Here is a 17,210-nt window from a genome sequence, read left to right on the forward strand (position 1 = left end):
AGTGCGGATATCATGAACTTTTTAATCTGCGCCTCGGGGTCTTCCGGTGTGTTTTCTGGAATGCCCGAGAAAATTAGATTGTCGCGCATGCTAAGTGATTGAATGTCCAGCGTGGTTTCTTTCATGATTTTATATTCCAATCTGAGAGTTTGTAATTCCACTGACGTTGACATCATGTTTTGATCGGAGTGCAGTATTATCTCATCTTCCAGAACTGGCTTAAAAAGTATTTGGCACAGATGTCCTAGGAGTATGACAGCAGTTTTTATTCATGAAGGCCCAACTCCGCACACACAGTAAAGAGCAAACATTTAAACATTGAAATTAAATTGAAAATCTCATGTGAAAAAAACAACACAATGTGCAGTATTAAATGTGTTATCTATATGAACTGTAAACAAAACCATAAGAGACTTCTCAGTCAGTTTTCTTTCACACATTTTATGACAGTTAATGTTGAAAATGTAAATGTAAAATATCAGGTACTAAAAGCGATCAAATCTCCAATCCTACAGTTCGATCGATGACAACTCTGCCACCTGAGGTTTCGCAGCCCAGCTCATCAGTGTGTTGTCTCTGCAGGGGTCCAGGATAAACCACAACAGCTATACTGAAAATACCCTTCCACCGTTAACCAACTGTCTAAGGTCATACTTTGGTGTTTGAAATAGGAATGGTTGAATTGTCAGATTCTTCTAGTATAGACTTGAGTTTTTTTTTTTTTGTAATTTTCTTTAGACCTTTTAAGTGTGTTTTGCTGCGTTTGTAAATGGGGACTACTTTGGACACAATAACAGGAACTGTCTGTGTTTTGTTCTTTTGAGCAGGCGGTGTAATGGTTTGGGTTGTCTGGTTCTCCTTTAGTGAGGGCGTGGGAGAAGTAATTTGAGTCTGGATGGGCGTTTTGTTGTTGGATGATGACTTTGATGGAGTCTTCTGGGACTTCTTCTTTGGGAGTCGGGAGAGCCGTGTAACTCCCACCACCTTTAGTTTAATAGGAGCTTCAGATATTCCTGCCATGTTCCGAGCTTGACAGCGATATTCACCAGCATCCTTGAATGCTAAGTCATCCAAGCTGATTATTGACCAGCGCACACCAACCCTAGGAGATCCCTGCATGGCTAGAACAATACCTCATTGTCAGCAATCTATAATAAAGTCTGCACCTTCTTCCAGCTCAACAACCATAAACATCTTCAGTAAATAACAAACAAAAAACCGCTCCCTCCAAGTATAAATAGCTAATATAAATAGCTAAACTGAAGCCCTGATTAAATTAATAATCAAAGTGCAACCAAACAAAACGTAAATTTGACACATCACAGAAAAGAGTGTTGTTAACAAGCTGGACAATTAATGAATGGGTAAAAAAATAACAAAGTATGTGAAATTAGGCTTCAAACTGGTCAAGTATTGAGAATTTTTTTCAGCTCGCAGATGCTGTGGGTGTGTCACTAAATACTTCTTAAAATCCCACCTCTATCTGTCAATCAAATAAGTGCCTTCTTTCATGACTCATAAATGGTGACAGACGAATTCCAAGCGACCCACATTTAACACAATCTCAGGCTGCAGAGAAGCAGCCTCTGATCCAGAATAATGACCATAAACCGCCTCGCCAGGACAATTTTCTCTCCTTCGAAATTCAGCGGGACAAGGCGCTTCTGTGGGCATCGAACGATGTGCCATAAGCGGCCTGCATCCTCCTGCATTAATTTTTCCTCTCTCCTCCCCGCCCCGCGACTTGCGGCCGACACCTGTGAGGCCAACGGCTTTAACCCTGTTGTGCTGGACCTCCAGCTGCTTCTCTAACCGCTGTCGAGATGGCAATGGGCGACGGGGCGGCATATCTAATTCGTTTCGCCACTCCCTTGGAAAGCGCATGAGTACCAGACGGCAAGACACTGCCAAAATAACACATTACACTTCAGGGAAGATGTGTTTTTTTCGAGTTGTGGGCATAATTTGATGGCTAATTGAATGCTATACTGGTAGAAATGGCTTCAGGTCGTGTCTTCACAAGGCTACTTTTTAGCCCCACCCCTCCCAGAAAAATCAAGAAAAGAGCCATATATCAACAATTCAGTACTATAATGTAGCCCTATAGGGCACAAGCCAGTGCAAACTGAAATCCGGTCCCCAGCCTGGATAAATGCAAAGGGCTGCGTCAGGAAGGGCATCCAGCTTAAAACTTTGCCAAACAAATATGAACTTTCATTCAAAGGATTCCATACCGGATCAGTCGTGGCCCGGGTTAACAACGTCCGCCATGGAAATTAAACTTGAAGATGGAGAGGTGGAAAGAGGGTTCTTAGGCAGAAAGAGAAGAGGAAAGCACAGAGGAGGAAGGAGCGAGACGAAGTAGTTCAGGGCATCCCAGGTAGAGAGAGAGTCGTGATTGGTAGAGAGGGTAATGGACATGTTGGTAAAGGAAACGGGTGACGAGGAATTGATGGGAAAGTTAGGCATCCAGCAAAGGAACTTGGAGGGACAGTGGGTGGTCCATTTTTAAGAACAAGGCTGATGTGCAGAGCTGTTGGAACTATAGGGGAATAAAGTTGATGGTCCACACAATGAAGTTATGGGAACGAGTAGTGGAGGCTAGACTCAGGACAGAAGTGAGTATTTTTGAGCAACAGTATGGTTTAAAACCTAGGAAGAGGGCCACAGATTCATTATTTGCCTAGAGGGTGTTGATGGAGAAGTACAGAGAAAGTCAAAAGCAGCTACATTGTGTCTTTGTCGATCAAGAGAAACCCTATGACAGAGTACCCAGAGAGGAACTGTGGTACTGCATGCGGAAGTCTGGCGTGGCAGAGAAGTATGTTAGAATAGTACAGGGCATGTATAAGGGCAGCAGAACAGTGATGAGGTGTTCTGTAGGTGTGACAGAAGAGTTTAAGGCGGAGTTGGGACGACATCATGGATCAGCTCTGAGCCCCTTCCTGTTTGGATTAGTGATGGATAGGCTGACAGATGAGATTAGACTGGAATCCCCATGGACCATGATGTTCGCAGATAACATTGTGATCTGCAGTGAAAGCAGAGAGCAGGTCAAAAAAGATTTAGAAATGCGGAGGCATGCACTGGAAAGGAGAGGAATTCAGATTATCTGAAGTAAAACGGAATATATGTGCTTGAATGAGAGGGCTGGAGGAGGAAGAGAAGAGATACAGAGACTGGAGGACTTTCAATACCTCGGGTCAACAGTCCAGAGCAATGCGGAATGTGAAAAGGAGGTCAATAAACGGGTCTAAGCAGGTTGGAACAGGTGGAAGAAGTTGACAGGTGTGTTATGTGACAGAAGTCTCTGCTCGGATGAAGGGCAAAGTTTATAAGGCTGGCCTTATAAACTTTGCCTTATCACAGTGATGAGGCCAGCCATGATGTCCGGACTACAGACAGTGGGACTGAAGAGACAACAGGAGGCAGAGCTGGAGGTGGTGGAAATGAAGATGTTGAGGTTCTCTCTTGGACTGACCATGTTGGGTAGGATTAGAAATGAGCTCATCAGAGAGACAGCCAAGGTTAGATGTTTTAGAGACAAAGTTAGGGAGAGCAGACTACGATGGTTTGGACACGTCCAGAGGAGAAATAGTGAGCATATTGGTAGAAGAATGATGAGGATGGTGCTGCCATGCAAGAGAGCTCGAGGAGAACCAAAGAGAAGGTTTATCAATGTACTGAGGGAAGACATTAAGGCAGTTGGTGTTAGAGAGAAGGATGCAGGGGATAGGCTAAAGGCATCTTTATACTCGCGTGGGCGGCGATTGCGCTGACGTCACTGCGTCACGGCTATGCTGCGCACAGTGTGCCTTTATACTCAAGCGCAGCCCACCCGCGCTCTTTGAACATGTGCTGCAGTTCTCCCGCAAGTCGGGGTGTCGCCACGGCTGGTATTGGCTAGGACACCACAGGGTGGAATTTCCTCTGCAATTTATGTCCATTTCTGCTAGCTGTTTTTACTTTCCAGAACAAGGAACAAAGCAACAACAATGGCGAGCGTGGAAAAGTGCCTGCTAGAACAAATGGACCTAGATGACCAGGTGATGCATTTAATTAGATTGCAAAATCGATCAAGAAGGCGGCGGCGTAGGTGGTATGTGCGGCCACTACATGAAAGTCTGTGTAGCGGTTTTGAGGAACCAAGAGGAAAGCTGACTAAGTCACCGCAGCATGTAAATAAAATGGACCAATCACAATAGATGATCTCCACAGTATTCTGCGCGCTGTGTGCGCATCAAGTGTCGCATAGGGGCCGCCCAGCCCAATACGTCAGTCACGTGATGCAATGCGGGCGCAGGAGTATAAAGAGGCCTTTACATGGAAGATGACGACGCGCTGTGGTGCCCCTTAACTGGACAAGCCGAAAGGAAAAGATCAGTACTATAGTATTTTTTTCCAGCACTTATCCTCAAACATATTTCATGTATTTAAAAACAAAACATGAACATTTGTTTGGTTGAACTTTAATTAGTTAATAGGTGTATCCTCAGCCTCTCGCCCACGTTGTATCAGTGTTACTGATGAAGTACATGAATCTCTCAAATAGGTGTTCTCAAACTGGGGTTCCTGGAGGTCCGCGAGCTGTAACTTGGGGGGTCCACAAAATAATTATCACTAATTCATTGTCTAATTTAAAACAAAGCATACTTGCATAAGAGGACCGAGCACCAATAAAACAAATATACTAAACCAAGTACACCTCCCAACCTTAGCTTGGGGCCGATTAAAAGCTCTTCTATGATTGTCAGGTATTACATACTGTAAATATGACATCCCTGCATGTGCGCAGCATTTCTAGCTCTCGCACACTCTTTTCTCATGTAGAGTTGTACAGGGGAGGCAAGGCGATGTCTGCAAAATATTTGAAGCTTGGAAGCACATTCATCAGGTAAAACAATTCCTACATGTTGATAAAATGTGGTTGTAAAAGTCGTTACCTTTCGCCACCAATGTTTTTACCCATGTTGCTCGTGGAAACAGAGCACGTCAGTTTGCAACAATTAATAATTTAACTCAACTGACTTTAAGTTCCTTTCCAATTCAACAGTTCCTGGCTAAGTTGAAACATTCGAAAAATTGATAATTCTCATGGCATTTAGGGGTATACACATGGTAGTTACTCTACCTTTGGAATTATGAGGGGGTGCTGTAAAAAAAATTCTCCCCTGTGACAGGTCCCTGCAGTTTGAGAACACTTGCTCTAAGTTATAATTGAAGAAAAATAGTAAATGGAAGGGCAAATACATCTTACAACTTTCCACATTCCTGGGCAGTTTTTCATTGTCATCAATGATGTCCTGTCGACAGCAATCTGAGGGAGATCAGAGAGAGGTAATCACATCACTATGAACTGGCTGCCCAAAATCTAAAAGCCTTCTGATCGCTGTAAACTCTTCAGTCCTTACCAGCATAATTTGAAGTTTTGACCCATGTCAAAGATGGAGTTGGGTAGCCAGTGGCATCACAGCGGAGAATTACACTGCTGCCCAGCAGAGATATGACTTTGGTGACTGCAGGCTGGATGTATGGTCTCATACAGTGAGGCAGCTCTGTTTCAGTCAGCACCATCCCTGACTGATCGAGAGACCTTCTGCATGTAAGCAGCTGGTCCATGAGAACCACGGGACTCCCCAGGGACATTGACAGTGACACCACCAAGGAGATCTGGCAGTCACAGAACCATGGGTTGTCATGGAGACCTAGGTATCCAGTACAATTGATTATATTATACTTTTATAGTATGATATAATTATAGTAGTACTGATTAATGTATGTAACAAATTTGTTGGTATCCTTCAGTTAAAGAAAAAAAGGAAAAAAAACACAATAGTCTCTGAAATAAACAAACTGATGAGACTGGAAATGGCCAAAATGTATACTGACCACCCACAGAGCATCTGGGTGTCCTTTGGATAGATGACACCAAACTGGACATTTTTGGCAAGTGACTTTAGCTATATATTGATAGGTGCAAAAATGAAGCATTGAAACAAGCATTTATTTTTTTGGAACGAAGCAAACCCAGAACATTATGGGTTCGCTATGCAATGCAGTCTCAAGACAAGCAAGGCAATCTGGAGTGAAATCTGCTTCCCAGTGCCAAAACGTTTGTTCTCAACTGCAGTTCATGGGTCGGTCAACATGGTAATCACACACGTCACAAAACACTAATGAGCAGCCCTACATTTCCAAGCAATAATACTAGTGCAGCCATATTTTACACGTAGTTTCAGTTTACCAAATAATCTTATTCCAAAGGTTTTTTTGTTTTTGTTTTTTTTTATCCCTCCAGTGGAATTAAAACTTGTTTCAGTATAAACAGTATATTTAAAAAAAAGGGCTGCTACCCCTGAATGTAATTTTTTGAGTGAAAGCAAACTGGATCCATTATGTTGGTGTAGAGGAAAATCATTCAAAAAAACGTCTGGGCCCAAAGGTAAAATATTACTCTCAGTAGCTAAGAAACCAGTGTTTTAGTTAAAGATACATTTAGTGTGTAAAGTCATACCCAAAATTCTTCTTTGTACTGATCTCCCCCATTGACCAGAAAGAGGGAACCAGAGGTCCAACAGTTTGCCTGATAATATAGTCAACCTAGGGAGAGGAGAGAATTGAAGCATATTTATTGAATAGAACCAGTTTGTTAGTGAGTTAATTCCCAGCTGGTCAAACCTGTTACTGGACAAGTCAAGGTAGGTGATGTTTGGCAGAAAGAGTGCTGCGTGAGATGAAAGGCTGGATAGTCGGTTGTTGTGAAGACTAAGCATCTGAAGGCGAGGCATGTCCCTAAGACCCTCCCATGGGAAGGCAGTTAGGTGATTTCCATCCAGACGCAGCTCTCTCAGGGCTCTCAGGTTAACAAAGCTGCTGGGGTGGATGGTTGTGATGGAGTTGTAGCTAAGCCACAAGAAGAGCAGCTCTGACAGGTTGAAGAAGGCTGCCCTGGGCACCCTGGTGATCAGGGTCTTTTCAAGACGAAGTTTCACAGTGTCAGCAGGGACATTGATAGGAACGTCTGATATTCTAGAGTCACTGCATTGCACCAACCTGATGTTAAAACACAAATCTGTTAGAATTTACATTTACATTGATAAACAATAAAAACAATGATGTCTTTACATATACAGCACCACAGTCAGGTACCACTATATAAAGTGTGTGTGTGTGTGTATATATATATATATATATATATATATATATATATATATATATATACACATATATATACATACATATATTCTGAGGACCCGGGTTCATTCCCCGGCCCCGCCTGTGGGGCATTTGCATGTTCTCCCCGTGCCTGCGTGAGTTTTCTCCGGGCACTCCGGTTTCCTCCCACATCCCAAAAACATGCATTAATTGGAGACTCTAAATTGCCCGTAGGTGTGACTGTGAGTGCGAATGGTTGTTTGTTTGTATGTGCCCTGCGATTGGCTGGCAACCAGTTCAGGGTGTGCGGGGTACACCCTGCCCGATGACAGCTGGGATAGGCTCCAGCACGCCCGCGACCCTAGTGAGGAGAAGCGGCTCAGAAAATGGATGGATGGATGGATATATATATACATATACACACATTTATTTATATAGTGGTGTCTGACTCGAAAAAATTGCGATTCGAGCGCTGTATGGTGGCAGTGAACTCACTTCACAACCAGCAGCAGTTTGGCAGATCGTGAACAATTCTTCAAGAAAGAAAGAGAGCTGTTTTTTGCCACTCCCAATTGAAGTTTATGGTCAAACTAAACATAAAAAAAGAGAATTACACGATGTGTATGTGTTGAAAAAAAAAACAGTTTTAAGTCTGCTTAGCTTAATGCTAACAAACAATGCAAAATGCCATTAGACGGGCTAATGAATAGCATTGGTGTATAACATAGCATAGCATTGGTGTATCATAAGCAACAGATATTTGAACACAGCAGCACGGTGGGGTTAACAGATCTGCCTCACAGTTCTGAGTACACGGGTTCAAATCCGGCCTCGCTGTGTGGCGTTTGGATGTTCTCCCCGTTCCTGCGTGGGTTTTCTCCGGGTACTTCCGGTTTCCTCCCACAGCCCAAAAACATGCACAGTAGGTTAATTGAAGACCATAAATTGTCCGTAGGTATGAATGTGAGTGTGACTGCTTGTTTGTTTAAATGTGCCCTGCGATTGGCTGGCAACCAGTTCAGGGTGTACCCCGCAGTTAGCTGGGATAGGCTCCAGCATACCCGCGACCCTATTGAAGATAAACGTTGTAGATAATGGATGGATTTTGTTTAACTGTAACACGGAAATAAGCATAAATCTGTCTGTAGGATTTTATACAATATACTGTACATTTGTACAGGCCATACAGTGTGCTATTCATAGGCCCAATAGCTTACACAAAGTAGCTACAAGCTAATAGCTAAACAAGATACTGTAGCTACAGTACAAGCTACAAGCTAAACAGAACTGGCACAGCCAATAAACAACATTGCAATCCAAAACTTACTTTTTCTCATTGCAGTACATGTAGGCAAGGCATTGGATATTTATACAGTGACTGTTCAATACTTACAGACATATAGTCTCCAAGGCAGAAACGTTTCAGACAGCATTCAGCAACAATATTGTGTTCATTATGCTCTGTATCATCGTGCGTGTGACAATTTGACCACTACTTCACAAGCTTCACTTAATGAATTAGTATGACCACAAGGTAGCCCTAAAATCCTGGATAACCCTAAATAATTATTTAATCCTTGCAAACCTAAATTAAAGACAGCACACTTGATATAATAACAGATCACTTCAAATACCAATACAAATCCACAATCCACAACTATATAAGGTACTTAAGAAGTCGCTGAAAGAAGTATCACGATTTCAGAGATCGGCCGCAGGAACACCTTGGCTGTCCCATCCTTGACGATCTGTATTTCCACCTTGCGGACCTTCCCATCCCTGCTTGGAAATTGGAAACAATGACCACTCAGTTCTTTGGCCCCGGTTGTCTTTAATAAGAAGGACGACATCTCGTACGTTCACATTCGGCTTGTTATCTGTCCACTTACTGCGACTCTGCAAAGTCGACACATACTCTCCTTTCCATCGCTTCCGAAAGGTGTCAGCAAGACATTGGACTTGTTTCCACTGTTTTCGTACATCTGATTGGTGTCATCCAGAGTGAGTGGATACAGCATTACTTGAAATTCCTTGACTCCAGTTTCCTCTGAGGTCAGTCCCAGGTCCTAAAATACGCCTACAAAGTTGGTTCCACTGTTAGACCACAGAAGTTTAGCTGGACCCTGAATGGGAAAAAACCACCTGAGGGCATTAATAAAATTGTCTGTCGAACTGCTTCAATTAACTTGATATGCACTGCCCTCGTAGACACATAAAGAGCACAGCCCAACGGTTGCTGTTGGCTGCTCCTCCGCTTGTCCGACATGGTCCAAATACCCTTTAGGCCCACAGAGGTGAATGGGAGTTCAGGAGTGACTCTCTCAGATGGCAGGTCTGCGATTTTGCGGGTTGAAACCTCCCTCTCAAATTGCGTCACATGACGCATCCGTACATAACACTGGAAACCTGACGCTTACTACCAATTATCCAGTGTCCAACTGCTCTTATGGCTCCAACTGTAAAGTGGCGATCCCTGGCGATCAGGCTCATTTAATCATGGCAGCCAAAATCACCATCACGATTAAAATGTGATTAATTGTGCAGTGCACCAAATGTTGGCAGGTACCAGTGTTCTTTTTCTTGTGTCCAAAGGTGGAGAAGGTTCTGCTTGGTCACTATCAATCACCTTCTGCATGAATTCAATGTAGTGAGTTTTCATTTTCGGCTTTTTATCCAAAGATTTCCGGAGTCAGCAGAGATGTTTAAATGTGTTGTCTCTGTTGCTCAGGAGGTGTGCTCTGGGAGAACGAAATGGAAAAGGTGCCACCAAACTGTTTCCTTACTTTGGTAGACTTGTGCAACCATGATGGCCATAAATGCCTTGTCAGCTTTCGATAGAGCAGGTTTGTCGTCATCTTGGGTTCTGTCAAAAACTGAACAGCCGAAACTTTCTGTGATAATTGAGAGGTGTTTGTTCGCTGTACGGGCAAGTGGTCTTATGTGCCAATGCTGCGACATGCCACTGTAGTCTTCCTTGACATGGATATTGTTAGGACATTGCCTGAGAAAGGACATGCGACCATTGCACAGTAAGTTTGCTTTGTAGACGTTCACCTCTGAAGGTTTGTGGACAGTTCCCAAGCAAACATCTCCCACAATGACCCAACCCAGATCTAGCTGCTGTGCATAAGAAGCATTATTTGCCCCATTGATCTGCTCATGTACTTTGTACACTCTTAGGATATCTCTTCCTAAGAGCAGGAGAATAGGAGTGTCTTGATCCACAGGATAAATGTTGTTTGAAACTGGCTTTAAGTCAGGGTGACAGTGTGCAATCTCTGGGGATGGAATTTTGGTCCTGTTGTTTGGCACCATGTCACATTCTATTAAAGTAGGCAAAGGAAGCTGTGATTTCCCATCCATAGCGTACAGTATGAAATTGGAAGCTCTGCGACCTGCAGTCTCTTGTTTCCCAGAACAAGTTTTCAATGTGTATGGGGTAATGTTGGAGTTAATTTATACTCCATACACAAAAGAAAGCCCTCCCCCCAATCAGAAAGTGAGCGGTGTTGTTATAGGACTTATTTCGTCTTCATAGATTGTCCATAACGTACACCATTTTCAGACATAAGGGTGTCCATGTGTCCGCTTGGCACCAGGACAACCAAGTCCACAGTTCGATGATGAAATTTGTGGTTGTGTCATCGGACTTGTGGCTGCATGTCTTGGACGCTGGGGTGAGGAAAGGCGCAGAGCTGTCAACCAATCACCACCTGGTGGTGAGTTGGCTCCGATGGTGGGGAAAGATGCAGGTCCGACGTTGCAATGTATTGTGAGGGTCTGCTGGGAATGTCCGGCAGAGTCCCCTGTCAGAAGGAGTTTGAACTGACCCCCTCCAGCAGAACTTTGCCCACATCTCGGGTGAGGCGGGGGACATTGAGACATTGAACATGTTCCGGGCCTCCATTGTCAAGGCGGCCGACCAAAGCTGTGGCCGTAAGGCCTGTTGTTAGATATATCTTAGTAGTTATCATTTATTTGCTTAGCTTGCATTAGTATTTTGCATTAGTAGCCTGCATTAGTATTATGGACAATATTTAGATAGAAAGATGTCTCGCCTTCAAGAAGATGACTCAGCAACAATTGATGGAAGGGCGCCTTGACCAAGGACGTGATCGGATGTGGTCGGGGACGGGACAGGTGTCGTCCGGTCCTATGTTTTGTGTTGTGTCTTAATGCTTAGAATATTATGTCTTGTAGAACTCTCCTATTTTCAAATAAATGTAGGAGCGACGGGGGAGATTGTTTAGAGCGTGTTGAGAGGCTGTAATCTGAACAATCTCCCATGCGCCCTCCTCATGAGTAAAATGACCAACGTCTTCATTCCTTTTGTGTTTATTCATAATAATGTTTGGTGAGATAAATCCAACACCTGTCGTGGTGGCTATCCCCAAACCCGCTGGTGGACACCAGTGGTAAGGGATACCCTCAACCTGAAGGAGTCCTATCAGGCCTTTTTGGCCTGTAGGACTCTGGAGACTGATGGGTACCGGCTAGCCAAGCGAAATACGGATTTTGTGGTCACTGAGGCTAAGACTCAGGCACAGGAGGAGTTTAGTGAGGCCAAGGAGAACGACTTGGAGACAACTTTGATGAAATTCTGGTCCAAAATCCGGTGTCTCAGGAGGGGGAAGCAGTGCATTCATCAACACTGTGTATAGTGGGGATGGGGCACTGCTGACCTTGAGAGCCGGTGGGCTTAATTCTTCGAAGACCTCAATTCAACCGACACACCTTCCTATGAGGAAGCAGAGTCTGAAGGAGTATGCTGGCTATGCAAGAACTGGGATGTTTTCAGTTTCTAGGAATTGTGTACAGATCCTTGCAACATGGGTCCATGCATTATCATGCTGTACCATGAGGTCATGGTCGTGGATGAATGACACAACAATGGGCCTCAGGATCTCATCACGGTATCTCTGTGCATTCAAAATGCCATCAATAAAATGCACCTGTGTTCGTTGCCCATAACATACGCCTCCCCATACCATAACCCCACCGCCACCATGGGCCACTCGATCCACAACATTGACATCAGCAAACCGCTCACCCAAACGACGCGACACACACAGCCCTGAGCAGTGAAAACCGGGACTCATCCATGAAGAGAACACCTCTCCAACATGCCAGACGCCATCGAATGTGAGCATTCGCCCACTCAAGTCAGTTACGACAACAAATTGCAGCCAGGTCAAGACCCCAATAAGGATGACGAGCATGCAGATGAGCCTCCCTGAGACGGTTTCTGACAGTTTGTGCAGAAATTAATTGGTTATACAAACCAATTGTTGCAGCTGCTGTCTGGGTGGCTGGTCTCAGACAATCTTGGAGGTGAACATGCTGGATGTGGAGGTCCTGGACGGGTGTGGTTACACGTGGTCTGCGGTTGGGAGGCCGGTTGGATGTACTGCCAAATTGTCTGAAACGCCTTTGGAGACGGCTTATGGTAGAGAAATGAACATTCAATTCACGGGCAACAGCTCTGTTGGACATTCCTGCAGTCAGCATGGAAATTGAACACTCCCTCAGAGCTTGCGACATCTGTGGAATTGTGCTGTGTGATTAAACTGATAAATCTTGATATGCCACACCTGTGAGGTGGGATGGATTATCTCGACAAAGGAGAAATGCTCACTAACAGATTTGTGAACAATATTTGAGGGAAAATGCCTTTTGTGTGTGTAGAAAAAGTTTTAGATCTTGGATTCCAGCTAGGCGGCTCGGTGGCCGACTGGTTAGAGCGTCAGCCTCACAGTTCTGAGGACCCGTTTTCAATCCCCGGCCCTGCCTGTGTGGAGTTTCCATGTTCTCCCCGTGCCTCCGTGGGTTTTCTCCGGGCACTCCGGTTTCCTCCCACATCCCAAAAAAAAACATGCAGGAGCGGCTCTACTCTGAGCCCCTCCCGAATGACCGAGCTTCTCACCCTATCTCTAAGGGAGAGCACGGACGGACACCCTGTGAAGGAAACTCATTTCGGGCGCTTTATCTAGGATCTTGTTCTTTTGGTCACGACCCATAGCTCGTGACCATAGGTAACGGTAGGAATGTAGATCGACCGGTAAATAGAGAGCTTCACCTTTCGGCTTACCTCCTGCATCACCACAACGGACTGATACAAAGTCCGCATCACTGCAGACGCTGCACTGATCCGCCTGTCGATCTCCCGTTCCATTCTTCCGTCACTCGTGACCAAGACCCCAAGATGTTTGAACTCCTCCACTTGGGGCAGGATCTCATCCCCAACCCGGAGAGGACACTCCACCCTTTTCTGACTGAGGAGCATGGTCTCAGATTTGGAGGTGCTGATTCTCATCCCAGCTGCTTCACACTTGGCTGCGAACCGCTCCAGTGAGAGTTGGAGATCACGGCTTGATGAAGCCAACCGAACCACATCATAAGCAAAAAGCAGAGATGCAATACTGAGGCCACCAAACTGGACCCCCTGTTCGCCTCGGCTGTGCCGAGAAATTCTGTCCATAAATGTTATGAACAAAATCGGTGACAAAGGGTGGAGTCCAACTCTCACCGGAAAGGAGTCCGACTTACTGCCGGCAATGCGGACCAAACTCTGACATTGGTCGTACAGGGACTGAACAGCCCCTATCAGGGGGTTCGGCACTCAATACTCCCGAAACACCCCCCACAGAACTCCGCGAGGGACACGGTCGAACGCCTTCTCCAAGTCCACAAAACACATGTAGACAGGTTGGACGAACTCCAATGCACACTCGAGGACCCTGCGGAGGGTGTAGAGCTGGTCCACTGTTCCACGGCCAGGACGAAAACCACACTGCTCCTCCTGAATCTGAGATTTAGGATCATTGGGACAGACAAACCCTCCCACCACAATAAGGTGACGGCTCAAGGAGGGGCCAACGTGTATACAAATTAATTGTATTCATTTTAGAGTTGGATCTTGTACATTTTAAATAAAAATGAACTTTGTAATGAATTTCAAATTAAAATAAACTCACTATCTAGTTAACCCTGTTAACTACTAGTTTAAGGAAACTTTTTTTTCTACCTGGGTTACATTGCTGGGTGGGGAGGGGGCGGTGAGGGTAGGGGTGGTATGGTCCCCTTGCTCCTGCCTTTGGGACTGGTCGGGGCGCATTGGTTGGGCTGGGGTACTGCTCTGGGTCCTGGGGAGTGGGTGGCGTTCCCCTGGCTGTGTCCCCCACGGGATGGGCTCCTCCTCGATGTGCCGGCAGAGCAACTCCATGCACCAGTTGACTAACATGTGGTGTGGCGTTCATTTAGTAATAAGTCCCATTGACACGCCCTAGGCTTTAATTGCTTGCACTGGGACCACTAATAATAACACAGGTTGTACTAAGATATCAACTCACAGGTTCTTTTGTTTAGACATGACAAAAGCATCCCACCGCACCACTCATCAGTAGCACTGCCTTGCTCATTTCCCACATCCTGTCCCGCCCTGCCGTTTTCTCTCCTATCTCATCTTGTCCGATAGGTTAGTTGTTGCATGTTGTCATGGGGTGTCACGGGATGTAAATAAGAACACAATTTGACTTTGTAACGTTACTTGTAGTCAAATAGCTGGACTGTCGAACTATTGTTCTGCTGTGGTTTGCACCCCTATTCATCTTGTTCGTTCTGTCCCTTGGTCTGTCCCCTAAAACCCTTTTCCGTCCGACTGCATTTTCAATAAACATCAGAATGATTAAAAAAAAAATAATAATAAAATAAGCAGAGGAAGTATTTCCAATTCCCCTGTTGGACAGCAAAACTGTTCCAGCAAAAACGGCATTCAGATCCATCATTTTGCATGGCCACCCAGCTGAACAATTCACACTCACATTCACATCTACGGGCAATTTAGACTTTTCACTTAACCTACCATGGATGTTTTTTGAATGTGGGAGGAAACCAGAGTATACGGAAAAAACCCATGCAGGCACGGGGAGAACATGCAAATTATACACAGGCAAGGCCAGATTTGAACCCGTTGAGCCTGTAGTTGTGAATGTAATGGTTGCTTGTGCCCGTAATAGGCTATATATATATATATATATATATATATATATATATATATATATATATATATATGTGACTAACGTGGTATGGCGTTCATTTATATATGTGTGTGTGTGTGTGTGTGTGTGTGTGTGTGTGTGTGTGTGTATTGCGGTATGGTGGCCGCCTGGTTAGCACAATGGCCTCACAGTTCTGGGGACCCGTTGTTGTTGAAATCCGGAAAATGGAAATGAATGAATGAATACATTTATATTAATTTTACTAAAACATGTAAGGATGACACATTTTGAATTCTAGTACTGCTTTGTAAACATTCATCCATCCATTTTCTGTCCCGCTTCTCCTCACTAAGGTCGCGGGTGTGCGAGCCTAACCCTAGAGGCAGGATACACCCTGAACTGGTCGCCAGCCAATCACAGGGCACATATAAACAAACAAACAACCATTCACACTCACTTTCACACCTACGTGGGAGGAAACTGGAGTACCCGGAGAAAACCCACGCAGGCAGCGGGAGAACATGCAAACTCCACACAGACAAGGCCAAAACCGTGAGGCGGATGTCGTTCACCATGCCTCCCTCTGTAAACATAATCACTAAAATTCAAATGAAAAACAATCTTATTTAAATGGTCGATCTAAAGGGCACATAGCATACAGTGATTCATCAGCACTTGAGATTTGGACTTGGGATTTGTTCCGAAACCCTTCACAGATCTGGCAATAAGGTAATGAATTCATACAATTAGTTAGACACTTGCCATTCTTCAACTACATAGCCATCCATCCATTTTCTGAGCCGCATCTCCTCACTAGGATCGTGGGCGTGCTGGAGCCTATTCCAGCTAACATCGGGCAGGAGGCGGGGTACACCCTGAACTGGTTGCCAGCCAATCGCAGGGCACATGCAAACAAACAACCACCCGCACTCACATTCACACCTACGGGCAATTTAGAGTTGTCAATTAACCTACCATGCATGTTATTGGGATGTGGGAGGAAACCGGGCAGCACGGTGGCCGACTGGTTAGAGCGTCAGCCTCACAGTTCTGAGGACTGTGGTTCAATCCCCGGCCCCCCCTGTGTGGAGTTTGCATGTTCTCCCCGTGCCTGCGTGGGTTTTCTCCGGGCACTCCGGTTTCCTTCCATATCCCAAAAACATGCCTTAATTGGAGACTCAGAAAGTGAGTGCCCGGAGAAAACCCACGCAGGCACGAGGAGAACCTGCAAACTCCACACAGACGGGGCCGGCGATTGAACCCCGGTCCTCAGAACTGTTAGGCAGACGCTCTAACCAGTTGGCCACCATGCTGCCTTCAAATACATATGTATTTATATAATACATTTGCTCTTTCATTTGAAACACAAGGAACATATGAAAGCAAACAAAGTCTCACTCAACCTGAGATCTGCTGTTTCTGTGGTCCCATCGGCACAGGCACATAAAACTGGGCAGGAGCAGACTACCAAGAAATGATATAGCAGGATGTGAAGAAAAACCAGCAAATACATCCTTCACTCGATAAATGTTGCCCTTACACAGGCCGCTTGTATCTCCATATTCCCTTCCCTGTGCAGTCTGAGTTTGTCATCTACAGTTTGGAGTAAAACTGAATCCCAGATTAGCTGGGATTACACTTCTTACAAATAGCATGTAATCCCACGCTGCACCGTCAGAATAACAAATCACAACACCATGGGTGGCTCAAGCCTTTAAGGCCTGAAGGACAATACAGATGACAACACCCGACAAGAAAAAAGGCTTTTTTTAAAAATACTTATTTATTTTCTCCAATCCCCAAAAGGCACTATTAAATTGAATTATGGTCAGATCTTTTGATTCTAACTTTCATGTTTACGATCATGAATGAATATTTTTTTAAAAGACAAACCATGCTGAAAAACAACAATAATAAAAACAAGTTAATTAAATTAAACACAATTTTCAAAAACAAACTATATTGTCTGTCATAAATTGATACTATGTGGAGTCTGATCAGTTTTGACAGACTAATCAACTTTCATCAGATTTGGACTCCTGACCATTATACTTCTTT

At 44.7% G+C, this 17,210-nt stretch overlaps 1 protein-coding gene across 4 annotated transcripts; it reads right to left on the reverse strand.

Annotated features, from left to right (window-relative positions):
- Positions 1 to 251: 251 nt before the first annotated feature.
- On the reverse strand, positions 252 to 16,737 carry lrit3b (leucine-rich repeat, immunoglobulin-like and transmembrane domains 3b). Of its 4 annotated transcripts, XM_061697337.1 has the most exons (7): positions 16,556 to 16,682; positions 7,651 to 7,745; positions 6,679 to 7,053; positions 6,515 to 6,600; positions 5,412 to 5,705; positions 5,258 to 5,317; positions 252 to 1,121 (listed from the first exon to the last, which is right to left on the reverse strand). In XM_061697337.1, the coding sequence occupies exons 1-7, from the start codon at positions 16,595 to 16,597 to the stop codon at positions 649 to 651; spliced, it is 1,425 nt and encodes a 474-aa protein (XP_061553321.1). In that variant the 5' UTR covers positions 16,598 to 16,682; the 3' UTR covers positions 252 to 648. The 4 variants fall into 4 exon arrangements, with proteins under 4 accessions (XP_061553321.1, XP_061553319.1, XP_061553320.1 ...); XM_061697335.1 differs by having other exon boundaries at positions 6,515 to 7,053; XM_061697336.1 differs by lacking the exon at positions 7,651 to 7,745 and having other exon boundaries at positions 6,515 to 7,053; positions 16,556 to 16,737.
- Positions 16,738 to 17,210: the final 473 nt, after the last annotated feature.

This window comes from Phycodurus eques, chromosome 14 (assembly GCF_024500275.1).
Source record: "Phycodurus eques isolate BA_2022a chromosome 14, UOR_Pequ_1.1, whole genome shotgun sequence".
Classification (NCBI taxonomy): domain Eukaryota; kingdom Metazoa; phylum Chordata; class Actinopteri; order Syngnathiformes; family Syngnathidae; genus Phycodurus; species Phycodurus eques.

Excerpts from the sequence above, each read along its gene's own strand:
- lrit3b (XM_061697335.1), bottom strand. The coding sequence starts at position 16,597 with ATGTGCCTGTGCCGATGGGACCACAGAAACAGCAGATCTCAG. Across the intron at positions 7,054-7,650 it reads AAACTGCTGCTGGTTGTGAA|GTTGGTGCAATGCAGTGACT; the intron begins GTGAGTTCACTG and ends TTTTAACATCAG. Across the intron at positions 5,318-5,411 it reads CAAAACTTCAAATTATGCTG|ATTGCTGTCGACAGGACATC; the intron begins GTAAGGACTGAA and ends GATCTCCCTCAG.